General features: G+C 44.4%; 1 protein-coding gene across 4 annotated transcripts in view; it reads left to right on the plus strand.

Annotated features, from left to right (window-relative positions):
• The window catches only part of LYPD6 (LY6/PLAUR domain containing 6), a 51,584-nt gene that overhangs the window by 17,648 nt on the left and 17,617 nt on the right, over positions 1-16,319 (plus strand). For 2 of the 4 annotated variants that reach the window (XM_077181786.1, XM_054636073.2), the window contains exons 2-5: positions 9,921-10,096; positions 11,757-11,855; positions 13,218-13,348; positions 15,136-15,413. In XM_077181786.1, coding sequence (XP_077037901.1) covers positions 9,964-10,096; positions 11,757-11,855; positions 13,218-13,348; positions 15,136-15,330 — 558 coding nt within the window. In that variant the 5' untranslated portion in view covers positions 9,921-9,963 and the 3' untranslated portion in view covers positions 15,331-15,413. Of the gene's footprint in view, positions 1-9,920; positions 10,097-11,756; positions 11,856-13,217; positions 13,393-15,135; positions 15,414-16,319 lie in introns of those variants that run through there. The other 2 variants (XR_013183117.1, XM_077181785.1) reach the window with 2 other exon arrangements.

Raw genomic sequence — 16,319 nt, forward strand, 5'->3', positions numbered from 1 at the left:
TTCTGTGGGAAGGCACCTACACTGCTCAGCTTTCCAGCACATTTATGTGATAAAAATCAGGGAGAAATCCAAAATTTCCATCTCAGGAATATCCACTGAGACCCCTCATCGTGGTGTTGGAAGCTTGAAACCATCCTGGGAGCAGTGGCTAAAATGGGGATGGAGTTTTACAGATTTCCATCATGCTGGGGATGAGTTTTCTCTTAGTCTTTTTTTCATCATCAAGTTGGAAAAATAAAGGAATTCAATGGCTTTTTCTGTAAGGAAAAGTGGCAATTAATTGGCCTTGGAATTCAAATAACACTGGAAGTTCTTATGGGGCAGAGGGTTTGTTTTGGGTTCGGCTGGGTTTTGTTTTTCTGGAAAAACGAATGAAAATCGTCATGAATTAAGGATTTGTTTACTCCATGGATTAACTAGACAGCTGAAAGTACATTAATTAGTCAGCTCTCGTTTGGGTTTATTGCATATTATTTAATGATATGTAGCTTTTCTAATTTATACCAAAATAAAGCATACATTAAAACTGGAGTAGGATAACTTTGAGTAAAGCTCTTGGAGGAAAGTATCTGAAATTTGGTGTCACAGGATAGAAAATACAAAATTAGATGAATTTTTCTCTTCAAATATAACTAATTATGGCAATTTCTGCCAAGAGATTTACGACAAAATCTGTTACAGTCCTTATGGAGGAAAGGGTGGCAGCAGAAATGATAAAATAGAACAAGAAACTCTTATTTATTTGGATTCACACAAACATGAGCTACTTTATCAAGATAAATATAGGAATGAGGTACTTATCTAAAGGATCCTTGGACGAGGCTCGGGTCCTTGGTCATGAGATTTTACGGAGATGTTGGAATTGTACAGCTGGGAATGGCCAAGCCATTCCCAATTCCCAGTTATTTCCCTGAGGGTTGCCGTGGCATCTTCTGCAGCCTGGTTTGCGATGTGCTCTTTGGACGTGTGGAAAGCAGAGGTGTTGTCCTCCTAAGTGTCCCCTCCTTTTGTGGCTTCCCTGGATTTTTGGTGCCTTGTGCCAAAGGGAATTCGCGCACGGGTCGGGAAATAAAAAATGGGATGAACTCTGGGTGAACTGTCAGGGGAAGGGAGCCCTTCCATGGCCTCATCCCTGCGTGTCCAGGGCTGGAAAAATGACACATGGTGTTTGTTAACTGCTCCATGCATATGTTAAATTATTTGGGGGGAAAACACGGCATTACAGCGGGAATAGGGAAAACCGGGATTCGTTAGTGTCGCGTAACTGAGGAGAGGCAAGGAATAATAACAGTGCAATCAGTGCTGGGTCAGAACGCTCCTCAGAGGGGAAAAGGCTGAAATTTTGGCTGTGTTCATAACAATAAAGCCTCATTTGTGTGAGGTGACGTTGGCGGGGCCGAGCCGTGGCGCCGCGCAGAGCGCGCTCCGGGCGCGGCTGCGGCTCGGTGCCTAATCTAGCATGGCAAATGTGCGAGGTGATGTCCCAGAGGAACTGTCACAAATCCCGCCGGAGAGGCATCGGGAGAGCGGGGACACAATGGTGCAGATTGATGTCTGGCTTTATTAAAGCACAGTTTGGCGCAGGAGGGACAAGCTCCCCCTTTCATGTCCCCGTCAGCCTCTAATCAAAGAGTTTCTTATCAATACTTCTGGCGCAAAGATACTGAATGCAGAATTGCAGGGAAATGGGGAGGGGGGAAAAAAAAATATCTTTTGGAGGTGCCCTTTTCACCAATTAGATCTGGAGATGTCACTAGGCTGGGGTTTAATTTGGCCCGAGCACGCTTGGTTAATTGGGTAGAACTCATTTTTGTAATCAGGAGGGTTCGGAGCTTTGGTGCTCTGCTTTGGCCTCCCCCCAATTATTCCCTGTAACAGTCTCACAGCCAGAGCCAGAATCCTGCCCGTTGGAAAATGATGGGATTGTTTGGAGACCTATTTTCCCCATCATCCCAATGACTTTCCCTTGTCATTTTTTACTACTTGAAATATTTGTTGCTGTAGCACAAACAAAATGCTCCAGGAGTTTACCCAGGATGACCATGGACTCAGGAGCTGTTCCTTTGATCCTTTAAAAATACTGAGGATCCTCCTGCTCCTAAGGTTGTCCCAATTTTCTTGACTTAGTAAAAATTTAACCTTAAAACCTCATCCCATTCTGTTTAAAATGCTACAAGCTGAAACATGGTCTAGAAAAGTGTTTTCTTGATGGGTTTCATGTCTTGGTTGCCGCTTAGATGATTTTCCAGCTCTTGTCATAAACACGGAATACATTCTCCTGGGGTTTTTTTATTTCCCTTGTTTCTTTGGCATTGTTTTGGCTTCATTTCATTTGCTCACACTGCAATATTCTTTCCCTTTTTCCCAGTAACTGGGATGCTCTTGCTTGGTTTAAGTAGGAAAGATGGTCCAGGATGATCCCAATTGCTGTTTCCACACAGAACAAAATTTAATTTTGTGCATAGACTCTGTTCCTTGGGATTTCGTTTCGTTTGTTCCCAGGAGAACATCACTACCCTGCCCTGTTCCAGTGCAGTCACCAACCCTGGACCAGCAGTCACAGCCTCCCTGTCCTGAAATTCCTCCCCTGGGTGTTCCCCTTCCTCCTTTTGCCACGAGAGTTTCCCAAGGTGGAGGAAGGCAACGTGTGATCCACAGAAATCCCATCCCTGCTTTGGGAAGAGGAGCCCTTTCAGCTGCCCCAGCGAACTCAAATATTCATTTAGGGAATAATTTAGCTGCTCTCCTCCCCTTGGCCACTGGAACTCAGCAACTGGGGGGTTTTGCTTCTTATTAGCAGGAAAATCCCAGGATTTCTGTGCTCACGCATGGTTTCCTTATCCTGTCTGCGTGGAGCCGGGCTGTCTGGGGGCTCTCCTTGCTCTGAGGTCAGCCTGTGTGCTGAGGGGCTTCCAGAATTCCCAAACTGAGCAAAATCCTCATCTCCCACATCCCCCCAGGCTTTCTGCCCTTCTTGACTCTATTGCAGGCTGTGCAAAAACCCAGGAATGGGTCTTGAAATGATTTGTTGGATCATCCATGTCCCTTTTCCTGCTGATTCAGAGGTGTTCAAGGTCACAGGTTTGAATATTCCATGTAGTTTAAAGGAAGGAAAAGTGGTGTCCCTGCACCACACTCATGGAGTAAAATGGGAATAAATTCTGTCTAACTTGGAATATTTCACCTGCTAAACTTGACAATTAATTTGCAGAAATTATATTTTCCTATATCGTGGCTGAATTTTGAGTCCACTTTCCCCCCCGTCATTAATGACAAATATCAAGTGTCTTAGATATTCCAGTAAAATATATTTATTCCATCCCTGTGTTTTTCTGAAGCCTAACTATCCTGAGGGTAAATGGAAGTGACATTTTACCCCAAATCATTAAAAGATGGAAGGATTTAAGAAAAGTTTCACTGGTGGGACTGAAAATATGAGTGATTCATGTTGAAAACAGAAGCCAAGTGCTGGCTGTAAAATAACCTTGGAATCACATCCTGTGAAAGATTAAATTGCATCCGAGGGAAGGCGGCGTGAGAGGGAACATATTGTCCCCCCCTTCACTTCCCCAGGTCCAGGGCTTTTAGCTCAATGAACTCCAGGCTTTGTAATTAGCAGCAAGGCGATTAGATGGGCCACGTTCCTGGGAGTAATTAGTGCACTAATTGTGTTTGATTGTTTAATTACTCTTGCTCGCTGTAATTGAGGAGAGGCAGCGAACCCCTCTGTGAGAGCTCTGAGAGGTTCCTTGGATACAAGAGCTTTGCTACATCCCATTTTATGGGGAGGGGGATGCACATTTAACCGCTCCTGGGGTGAAACTGCCAAGAAAATCCCCTAAATGGCATGTGGAAAAAAGCTGGATTTGGAGGCAATTCATAAAAGTTCCAGGTTTTTTTCATAACCTTTTGACGTGTGTGGTGGGAACCAAAAGAAATAAATAGAATAGATACAAAAAGGCTGAGCAGGATAAAGGAGAAGGGGGAAAAAGGCAATTAGAGCTGGAGAAGTTGCAAATAGTCCTTGGGATTGTTGTCTGGGATCCAGCACAGCTGCCAGATGGAAAATGTTCCATCGCCATTCTGATTTGTCTTTGGACAGTGATGACACAGGCAGAGATTTGGGCTTGGATTTGGAAGCTGGAGGGAGATTAAAAGTAACCCAAATATTTTAAATTCAGTCGTGAAAAGTCAAACCTGTAGCTTTGTGTGACCTGGAAGAAAGGCAGGAGGAAAATCTGCAGAGGTGTTTGGGAAAGTCACCTTGGGGAAATGCATGAGGGAATTCCTGGAGGGAAGACTCTGCCTCCAGGAACAGCTCTTCCAGCCTCATCAGGCTGCTCAGAGTTCATGGCTTCATTTCCCACTGAGGAATCATCACCCTAGGGCAGAGGGAGGATGGCCCAGCAGAACAGAAACAGCCTTGGTGGTTTCTCACAGATGGCACTGCCTGGCTGTGCTGTGATTGCTGCTTTAGGCCTCAGAAAGCCTCCTGCCCACTGAGAGGGAAATTTTCCTGGCTTTTGCTGGCTTGTTTCACTCGGGGAAAAGTTGCTTTAGGGAGCTCTGAGATATGGAGGCCCTTCCAAGGGGAGGGATAAGAGGAAATGTCAGGATGAAATGAGTTGGGACCTTGTAGGAACTTGGAGGTGTGGCCCAGACAGCAAGGAGGAGATGGAGGAGGAAGGTTGAGATGAGCTGTCAGCAGAATCATCAGCCTCCTCTTGTGAGGGACAATCATCAGCCTCCCACCAACCAGGCAACTTCCCACTGCCCTGGAAATCCAGGGAGAGCAGGGAAATGCTCCATCTGCCCTGGGAGCAAGGTGGAGGGCCCTGAACACCACAACCTGTGCCGTACTTATGTGAGGAGAACCACAGAAATACCCATGAATCAGGAATTCCTTCCTGCCTGGCTTTGGCTGAGTGTTTGCATGGAAAGATTTGGTGTGTGACTCCCTTTTCCCCCCCTTTTTAATCCTTCCTGGAATGGTGTTTTTACTGCAAGCTTGCAGCTGGGTTTGGTCATGGTCAGCCTGAGGAGGACAGAAGGGACAAAGCCATCCTTTACAATAACTGTCCCCTCCATCAACACTTCTCCCCTAAACCCAGAGCCCTGATATCCGGCCTCCTCTCCGGGGAGGGTTGGGACCTTCCATTGTCCCCAGCGCCGGAGCCAACGAGGCCGAGATGTCCCCTCCCTAATGAGACCTGACAAGTGGGCAACTGGGCTGCAGCTCGGGGCCTCCCGTGGCTCATTTGCACCGTGGTGGGGCAAAGGCCAGGCCGGAGTAATCCGGAATGGGAACTGTAGGAAAGGCATTTTGTGCTGTTCTTGTCAGCCAGCAAAGGCCTCCTGAAGATAAGGAAAGGCCCATATCTCTCCTGAGGAAGACACCAAGGTTGTCACCATGGAGAGGTGATGAAGGAGAGAAAGTTAAGAGATACAGACTCCAGCTGGCTCACAGAATGATGTGGCTCCTTGGTCACCCACTGAGAACTTGGTTTCTTTCTTACAACCAATGGGCAGTGAATGTGTCTGTTAAGTAAATGTGGATATCTTGAAAAACTATAAAAGCAGCGTGTTGCTCAAACAAATCCCTCTCTCTTGCACCCTTCTGATGGAGCCTTGGTACTTTGTGCTGTGTCACACTCAGGGAACGGCCTTCCCACCTCTGAGGTGCCACTGGAGTGAGGCAGATGGACTTAACAGGGATGGGATTTCTGTGCCAGCTCCCAGGCCCTCTCACACACTGGCTGCATGATCCAAAAGATCCAAACCCAAACATGGGACTCGTTCTCAGGTTCTGTGCTGCTCAGAGTGTCCCTAAGATGTGTCAAAAATTCCCTCTTCCCAGCCTGGTGCTCAAGTATGGAGTCAGAGCTCCTCAGTTCTCGGTCTCAAGGTTGTTATTGTTCCTTATCTATAAAATTCTTTCTCCTGTCCAGCCCAGGCCTGCTCAGCAGGACAGACAGAGGCACTCTGCCTGCCCTGGGGCTGTGTTATCTTTTTATACTAAAAACTACCTGTACAATATTTACAATGACTTCCCAATACCCATCACCTGTGTTAGACAGTGAGCTTCTACTCTAAACCAATCCAAAAGTGCCAACATCACAGCAGGAGATGGAGGCCAAGAAGAAGAAGGAGAAAGGCTGGACACGCCCAGATTCCTCCATCTTGCCCCCTGAACCCCCATTCTAAAAATCCCAAAAATCTATTTTCCACCCCGTGATAAATTCACTATCATTCTCCTTAAACTGTCATGGCTTGTAATCCTTCATATAAAGGTTGGTAATTGTTTTTTCCAAGGGCTAAATCCAAGGCACAGGAATCTTGGGCTCTGCCAGGGTCTCTGATCCCCCTGGGCAGGGTCTCGAGCCCTCCAGGGCAGCCAGAGGAATTTCCTGGGTTCCCACAGCTCGTGTGACCGTGTCCCACCACCGCATTCCGAGCGGGCCGTGCCAGCTTCCGTTAGGTTGGGATGAGCGCTCGGCTCTGCGCAAAGAGCTGAGGGAATTCTGAGGGAAAAAATATCTTCCCGTGCCTCCCATCTGCTCTGCCAACAGAGGTTTAGCCCTGGAGTAGGGGGTACTCCACCAATAATTCTTGAAAATAAAAGTTTTGTACAAAGTTTGGCTGTTTTGGCTGAAAGTTCTGGATAAATGGGGCTTGGGAGTGAACAAAAATGCCTTTATGCCCTTGGTGAAGCTTCTTAGGGCTTATAGGATTCTTAAAGAGAATCCACCATTGTAGAAAATAAGAATTATGTAGGATTTTGGGAACCAAACCAAATTTTTGCAGGTTTTAAGACAGTGCATCCATATCTATATATCTGTATTTGTATCTCCTTCCTTACATTTTATTTTTATGTGTGAGTGTAACACCAGAGAAAATGAGCGTGCTGAACATTGAATTAATATATAATTAATTGAATATTTAATATATCATTATTGGATATTGAGTTCTGAAGTGTTTAATATTACTTTAATGCAAAGTATTTTTGCTGCTCCACTCTCTGTAATCATCATTACCTTAAATGTCACCGAATATTTGCCCCCCATGAAAGACAGAACTATGTGTACCCCTGTGTTGATACTCAAAATATTCATGGAATATTAAATATTTAGGTTTCTGGCACTGGGTCTTTCCATGTTTGCAGAATTTCCTGGTTTTGCCCTACCTGTGTGTATGGATGAGCAGGTGCAATGTGCTCATGGTGACAATAATGGTGGCAGGTGCTTGCTACATAAGAACTTCCCTAAATTACATGGGTTTAAATTTTGGCCCTGCTTGCCTTTCTCTGGACAGTTTTCTAACCCAGAGGATTTTAAAATTGTGATTCTTTGCCTGTAATTAAACCTGTTTCAAACAGAAAACGGAGGTGGGGCAGTGAATTCTCTCCCTTCGTTCACGGTTTCTTGCCACTCATTAGGAGCCGGCAATTAAGGTCCTTGCAATTACCAGAGCAAGGATGTGGATATTTTTAGGGAGCAGCTGGAGGGTTTCTGGCACCAGCCACTTTTCCAAACTGATGGCTGAGTGCTGCCACAGAGGATTTGGAGAGGGGCTGGGTGAGCAGTTGGTCCCACAGAAGGGGCACTGGGAAAACCAACGTCCCCAACTGCAAGGCTTTGATCAGTTCTGCAAAAACAAAAGAGTTTTGTGCCTCAGATGAGCAAACCCAACAAATTCTTGTCTCTCTGGGAGGAATTCCTGCTGCTATTTCAACCTTGCTGTGCTTTAACTTAAAGTATCACTGTGATGGTTGGATGTGATGATATTGGAAGTATTTTCCAACCTTGATTCCATGACTGTTTGTCCTTTATGTTGATAATTTGTTAATTATTGATGAGATTTGGAGTTGAGCTGGGATGAGCTCCTCTTTTTGGGGTGTGAATCCTCATTTTCTGGTGCTGTAGCTCAGGATCAAATCCTCATTTTTTGCTCCTGATGGTCTCACTGCAAACTGCTGATGTCTTAAAATGAAGAGTGGGGCATGTGAAACCTTCCTGGTGTTGTTTGGGATAAAAAAAATAGTCCCAAATTCCAAATTCTGCCTCCAGATCCTGCATGGACCCATTTCTTTCATCTTCCACGTGGTTGGGAGAGGTTTGTTTTATTTCCTGTCTGCTTCTAATCAGGATTTCATTCTCCCCTGGCGGAGAGGGATCAATGGAGTAAATCCAAAATTCCCTCTTCATAAGGTTAAAGCAACAAAGTTTAAAGCACCGGGCTGTGTGTTATCTTTTTTCCTCATATTTTTTTTATGGATTTCACTGTGTTTTAATAAAAAAGCTGTTTGCAGATAATAGCAGGGACAATGACAACCTTTGTGCTGCTGGCCCTGGGTGGATTTCTGCTGTGGGACAAACATTTGGAGGTGACATCCCCAACCCCGTCATATCTTTCCTGAAAAAAAAAAATCAACCAAAAAAAAAAATATTATTAGATAATAACCACCACATATTCAGAGCTGCTTAGGAATTATCTGGGTGTTGCAGATCTTTTGGTTGATCAGGATGGAAAAACTCATCCCAACTGTGTGTGTTCTGGATGGATTCCAGAGGAAACCATCGGCTCCAGCCGGGCTCAGCAGCCGCATCCTTTCAGGATTTTCCTGTCCTGTTTGATTTTTGAGGCACTTTCATAATTTTTTAAGGGTTTCTAATTATCTAAGCTATGTATTTAATGATTTTTTTAGCCTTGCCTGCCCCTGGGTGGCTCCCCACAGCCTGGAGTGGGAATGGTCTCAGGAATGGTACCACAGTGGTTATTGAGTTCTGCTTTAATTAGTTCCCATCAGTCAGGGGACTTAGGAAAAAATACACCAAATTATTTATTAATGGCATAATAAAGGAATAAACCCCTTTGGAGCATGGATGAGGAAAATCCAATGGTGACTTTGTTTGCAGCTCTGAGATAGAGTCTTTTCCAAGAGGAAATGCCAAGATAAAATCAGTAGGATCGTGGAGATGTGGCCCAGCCAGTGAGGAAGAGTCAGGAGGAAGGTGGAGATGAGGTGTCAGCAGAAGCACCAACCTCCTGTGGGACCAGCCAGCTTTTTGCTGCCCTGGAAATCCAGGGAGATCCTTTGTCCACCTTTTCCAGTGACCTAAATGTGCTGTGGGGGACGGGGTTTTACAAATCAGAACCAACCCACTGACACTGACAGGAAAATCTGGAGAAATTTGGATCCAAAGAGAAAAAACATTGCTGTTTCCTCCTGAAAAGCAGCGTAGAACCAGATTAATGGGGTCATTTTCACTCCATATTTTCCATTCCTTTTCACTCCACATTTTCCATTCCTTTTAACTCCATATTCCCCATTCCTTTCAGCCACGCCGTATCCTCTTGGATTTAAGTGTCTCACCTGTGAAAAGGCCTCAGATAATTATGATTTTGGCATTTGTTGAGGCCAAAATAACCAGAGGAGCGGGAGGCTCTGCGGTTGGGTCACGGGGACGAGGTGGTGGCCAGGTCCTTGTGGGTTTGCTCGGCTCATCCCTGCTCTCTGCCAGAAAAAAGGGATTGGCCATGGGAATGGCTGCCCAGGGTGGTGCTGGAGTCACCATCCCTGGAGGTTTGTAAGGACAGCCTGGATGTGGCCCTCAGTGCTGTGGTTCACCATTTGGCTTCTGAGGAGGTGGCAGCACCTTCAGGGGAGATTGAAAGTGCCCCGGAAGTGCTGCCAGGAGAGCAATTAAGGAATTAGGCCTCGTTTGGTGAGATAAATTAGGACAGAGGCTGCTGTTCAGAGCTGGAGGTTCAGCAAAGTGGTTTTGTTCCCTCTGGGGCTGTGGAGCAGGAGCAGCTCTTTCCCTCCATGGAACAAGGGGGTGCCGGTCACGGGTTGGAGTCGATGATCTCGGAGGTGCTTTCCAGCCTGGATAATTCTGGCATTCTGTGACTCTGCCCAGGTGGGGATTCTCGGCCGCCGCATGAGCAGGTCCTGGCCGGGCCATGGCCTGGCCACCAAGGCTGTTCCTGCTATTCCTGTTCCTGCTGTTCCTGTTCCTGCTGCTGCCCGGCCGCGCTCCGGCTGCGCGGAGCCGCGACTTCACCGCCAAGGACATCGTCTACCTCCACCCCTCCAGTAAGTCACCTCCCCCTGATGGCCTGGGTCGTTGTGAGGGTCCCAAGGACGAGGTGAGAGATGAGAATTGACTCCCAAGTTCTCAGGAGGCCGATTTGTTATATTGTGATATTATATTAAAAGAAATTGTATACTAAAGCTATACTAAAGAAAGAGAAAGGAGACATCAAAAGGTGTCACGGACATATTTTATGAAAAATCCTTTCCTTAGGATCTTTTCTCCTGAGAAGCTGAGAGGCCTCAGGAACAAAATGTACCCAATGGTTATCTGCTGCTGTGGGATGCAACAGGTGCATCTGGGATTGGGCTCATGTGGGTTTTTTTAATTAATGGCCAATCACAGCCCAGCTGTCTCGGAATCTCTTGTCAGTCACAAGGTTTTATTATCATTCCTTTCCTTTGCAAGCCTTCTGATGAAATCCTTTCTTCTATTCTTTCAGTATAGTTTTAATATATCATTTTCTTTTAATATAATATATGTAATAAAATAATAAATCAGCCATCTGAAACATGGAGTCAAGATCCTCCTCTCTTCCCTTGTTGGGGTTGCCTGCAAATTCCACATTTGGTGAGCCCTGAGTGAGGAGCATTGCCACAAGAAGGCTCAACAAGAATGAATAATAAAAGCTCATGACTGACTCAGCTGGCTGTGATTGGACATTAAAACAATTTCACATGCTGGGTAAACAATTCTCCAAATCACATTCCAGAGGAGCACAACATGGAGAAGCTGAGGCTTCTCATGTTGCCAGGGGAGGAGGTGATGAGGAGGAGAGTGAAGACGTGGCCCTTGGGGCTGTAGAGGTCCAAAGTACTGATAAATGTGACCTGTTCACCATTTGGCTTCTGAGGAGGTGGCAGCACCTTCAGGGGAGATTGAAAGTGCCCCGGAAGTGCTGCCAGGAGAGCAATTAAGGAATTAGGCCTCGATTGGTGAGATAAATTAGGACAGAGGCTGCTGTTCAGAGCTGGAGGTTCAGCAAAGTGGTTTTGTTCCCTCTGGGGCTGTGAGCCTGCCTGCAACAGGAGCAGCTCTTTCCCTCCATGGGACAATTCCCAGAGTGTTTCAATCCACCTGATATTTTGTTATCAGCACTGATAAAGCTGCAGTGTTGGATGTGAGCTCTGATTCCAAGGGAATGAGCACTCCCAGCTCCCATTAGCTCCCTTTGAAGTCAGCACTGGGCACTTTGGCTGGGTAAACACAGCTGGAATGAGTCCACAGCGACCTAAATGTGCTGTGGGGGACGGGGTTTTACAAATCAGGACCAACCTGCTGACACTGACAGGAAAATCTGGAGAAATTTGGGTCTAAAGAGAGAAAATATTACAGTTTTCTCCAAAAAAGCATCATAGAACCAGATTGACGGGGTCATTTTAAATCCATTATCATCCCTATTAATTCCACATTTTCCATTCCTTTCAGCCACGCCGTACTCGTGGATTTAAGTGTTTCTCCCAAAAAGCAGTGTAGAACCAGATTAATGGGGTCATTTTAACTCTGTATCATTCCCATTAATTCCACATTTTCCATTCCTTTCAGCCACGCCATACTCAAGGATTTAAGTGTTTCTCCCAAAAAGCAGTGTAGAACCAGATTAATGGGGTCATTTTAACTCTGTATCATTCCCATTAATTCCACATTTTCCATTCCTTTCAGCCACGCCGTATCCTCATGGATTTAAGTGTTTCACCTGCGAAAAGGCCTCAGATAATTACGAGTGCAACCGCTGGGCTCCGGATGTTTACTGCCCCCGAGGTAACCAGCGCCATCCCATTCCCCCTGTCCCTGCCAGGGAGCCCCATTATTCCCAGAAATGTGGGATGTGGGATTCTGGAGTTCATCCCTTGAGCTTTTCTGTCTCCTTGCAGTGGATGAGGTTGAGGACTTGGAGCTATTCCCTGTTTTCCTCTGGCTCAGCTGGGGGATTCAATCAGGCTCTGGTGTTGCTTTCCTAAAATTCCAGACTGGTTTGGGTGGGAAGGGACCTTAAAGCTCATCCCATTCCATGGGCAGGGACACCTTCCATGATCCCAGGGTGCTTCAAGCATCTAACCTGGCCTTGGGCACTTCCAAGGCCTTGGACTCTTCCAATCCAGAATTTCCCTCCTGTTTCTCCTGGAATCCTGCTGGAATCTCAGGGATCCAGCAACAGCCACAGCTTCTCTGGGAATTCCATCCCAACCCTTCCCCACCCTCACAGGGAAGGATTTTTAAAAGTTTTATTTCTCTTACTGGTGAATACAGGACGGTTCTGGCTGTGTTCACCTCCCTCTCCTATGGCACAAATCCACATTCAGGGCAGCCACAGCTGGAATTTTGGTATTTTATTTAATCCCATAAATCCCCTTGGAGTCTGAAATTTGGAACAGCTCAGAAAAACCCTTTAGTGCAAACACTCAAATATCAGATCTGAGCTGCCCAGATCTCCCCTTCCTTCACCAGTTCTCTTCTGAGACAAAGAAGAGAAACAAAAACATCACAGAACATTGAGATGATCCATCAGCCCCTGTGAATCCCATTTAGCTGGGTTGTTTTGGGATTTTGCCTTTGGGAAATATTTATTTTGGAAGGAGATGACCCTGCTGTGTTTGCAGCCTGTGTCAGGCCCGTTATCAGCCCAGAATTTGCTTCCTTTGAGCTCAAATCAGCAGCAATAAAAGCCCCCAGGCTGGCTGGCATGGCAGCAGCCCAACATTCCCAGATATTCCTTGTTTGGACAGGACAAAGGGGCAATAGGGAACTGGGCACATGAATATTTCCATGTTTTTTAGGGATAAGGTGCTGCTTCAGACAGCACATGATCTGCAATAAATCCATCAAAAATTTCTTAGTTTTTTAAAATCCTGTGATTGCATAAAAATCCAGCATTTCTTTCCTGTTTCCCCTGCTGGTGGAATCTCAGGGAACAGGAATTGGGCAAATAAATATTTCTATGTTTTCTAGGGACAGGATACTGCTTCAGCCAGCACATGATCTACAATAAATACATCAAAAATTGGTTTTCTTAAAAAAATTCCATGATTTGATAAAAACCCAGCATTTCTTTCCTATTTCTCCTGCTGGAGGGCTCTCAGGGAAAGGGAATTGGGCAGATAAAGACTTTTCCATGATTTTTAGGGACAAGGTACTGCTTCAGCCAGCACATGATGAGGGCCAGTGGGGAGAGCGTGTCTGTCACCAAGCGCTGCGTGGCCCTGGAGGAGTGCCTGAGCACGGGCTGCACCTACATCAGGCACGAGGAGTACAAGGTGGGGGAAAATAGAGGAAAAAATTATATAATTAGGGGTTGTTTTGTAAATATAGTATGTGCAGATATAGATAAAAATGAAAATATTCATATAATATAGTAATTAATATAATATAATATAATATAATATATAATATAATATAATGAGTAGATATTGTAATATTTTTATTATTACTATATAACATTCTGTGATATATTTTAATTTTCTTTGTGTATAATATACATGATTATATGTAATAGTGCATATGTAATATATATATTATTATAATATATATTATATATGTATAATATGTATACCGTATATAATATATGTACAATGTATATATAATGCACAAATTATATATACATATTGTATATGCAATATATACAGTATATTGTAATATTTTAGATATAATGTAATCTCTAATAATGTACAATATATATTCCATATATTAGTATGTAATATATAATATGTAATGTGTGCTCTATATATATATTAGGTAATATATATTATATATATCTAATAGAGACAATACTACATATAATATAGTAGAAAATACATAAATATAAATAGGATAAGACAATATATTATATTATATTATATTATATTATATTATATTATATTATATTATATTATATTATATTATATTATATTATATTATATTATATTATATTATATTATATTATATTATATTATATTCAAGACAATATATAATATAAAAATATATTATAGATGAAATATATAATAATTTTATCTAAAATATATAATATATAGGAATATTATATAAAAGATCATGTACATTATATATAATATACAATATATTTCACATATATGCAAAATATTGTGAATACAATATGTAACAATATATAAGAGTATACAATACATGATATATAGTATATAATGTACATGATACAATATATACAATATATTCTCTCAATATATTAAATATATTTTATACATATAATAAATTTATATCTAATATATAAAACGAATTTTCTATATATTGAAATAGATATACAATATACTGTATAATATCCTTAATATATCAACAATAAATACGGCCTATTAGATGTAATATTAAAAACAATTTACAACTGTATTTAGTAACATATAACATATTTCATATGCTATATAATATCATATAATGTTATATTTGATATATATCTACTATATACAATATGTACAGTGTATATATAATGCTTAAGTTATATGTATATAGCATATAACAGATTCTGTATATTATATAAAATACGTATTATATAATGTATATTATATTATTATATAAATATATATTTATATATAAATATATATTTGTATTTATATCTAAATATATATTTATATTAAAATATATATTATTATTAATATAATATATATTATATTAATACATATTATTTGTATTATATAATGTATATTATGTATATATACGTATATATAATATTTATCCATCATATACATAATATTATTGATAAAAATTATAATTTATGGAGTAATTGGAGTGCCAGAAGTCTGGCTGGATTAGTGGGTAAATTCGGCATCGGCTGAAATCGAATTTCCCTTGGGAATGATTAAAAAGTGAGGGGGAAAAAAGGGAAGGAAAAAGAAGGGAGAAAATCATGTTCTCTCTATCGATGGATTTTTAAAGAGTGGAAGGAGAGGGGAAAAAAGGAGAGAAAAATCACAGGGAGTTCCTTTGCAAGTGTACCGTTATTTCCCCTCATTTTCCTCCCTGGAATTCCCCATTCCCTGTTTTTTGGCCCCGAATCCCTCATTCCCTGTGTGTCTGTCTGTGTGTCCGTGTGTCCGTGCAGGTGTGCACGTCGTGCTGCGAGGGCAGCATCTGTAACCTGCCGCTGCCGCGCAACGCCTCGGACGCCGTGTTCGCCACGCTGGCCCCGCTCAGCGCCGCCGCGCCCCGCGCCCCGCCCGGCCCCGCCGCACCGGCCGCGCTCGGCCTGGCGCTGCTGGCACAGCGCTGCCTCACGGCCACCGCCGTGGGACAGTGACCGCCACAGCGACAGCGACGGGACAGTGACCGCGACAGCGACAGGGACAGCGAGAGCGACGGGACAGTGACCGCGACAGCGAGAGCGACGGGACAGCGACAGGGACAGCGAGAGCGACGGGACAGTGACCGCGACAGCGACAGGGATAGGGACAGCGAGAGCGACGGGACAGAGACCGCGACAGCGACAGCGAGAGCGACGGGACAGTGACCGCGACAGCGACAGGGACAGCGACAGCGAGAGCGACGGGACAGCGACAGCGAGAGCGACGGGACAGTGACCGCGACAGCGACGGGACAGAGACCGCGACAGGGACAGCGAGAGCGACGGGACAGTGACCGCGACAGCGACGGGACAGAGACCGCGACAGGGACAGCGAGAGTGACAGTGACAGCGACAGAGACCGCGACAGGGATAGGGATTGTGACAGTGACAGCGACACAGACCGGACAGAGACCGGGATAGGGACAGGGATAGGGATTGCGACAGTGACAGCGACACAGACCGGACAGTGACCGCTACAGGGACAGAGACCGCGACCACGACAGGGACAGCGAGAGTGACAGAGACAGCGACAGAGACTGGACAGTGAGAGCGACAGCAACAGAGACCGGACAATGACAGTGACAGGGACAGAGATGGGACAGTGAGAACGACAGGGACAGAGACCGGACAGTGACAATGACAGTGACAGAGACCGCGACAGGGACCGCGAGAGCGACAGAGACCGTGACAGGGACGGTAGCAATGACAGCGACAGGACGGTGACGGTGACAACGACAGGACAGGGATGGGACAGTGATGGTGACAACGACAGTGAGAGGGACTGCGACAGGACAGGGACGGTACCAATGACAACGACAGGATAGTGACGATGACAACGACAGGACAAGGACGGGACAGTGGTGGCGACAACGACAGGGACGGTGACAGTGCCAAGGCCAGGGACAGGACGGTGGCAAGACAGGGACAGGGATGGTGACAGGGCA

Source organism: Agelaius phoeniceus, chromosome 7 (assembly GCF_051311805.1).
Source record: "Agelaius phoeniceus isolate bAgePho1 chromosome 7, bAgePho1.hap1, whole genome shotgun sequence".
Taxonomy (NCBI): domain Eukaryota; kingdom Metazoa; phylum Chordata; class Aves; order Passeriformes; family Icteridae; genus Agelaius; species Agelaius phoeniceus.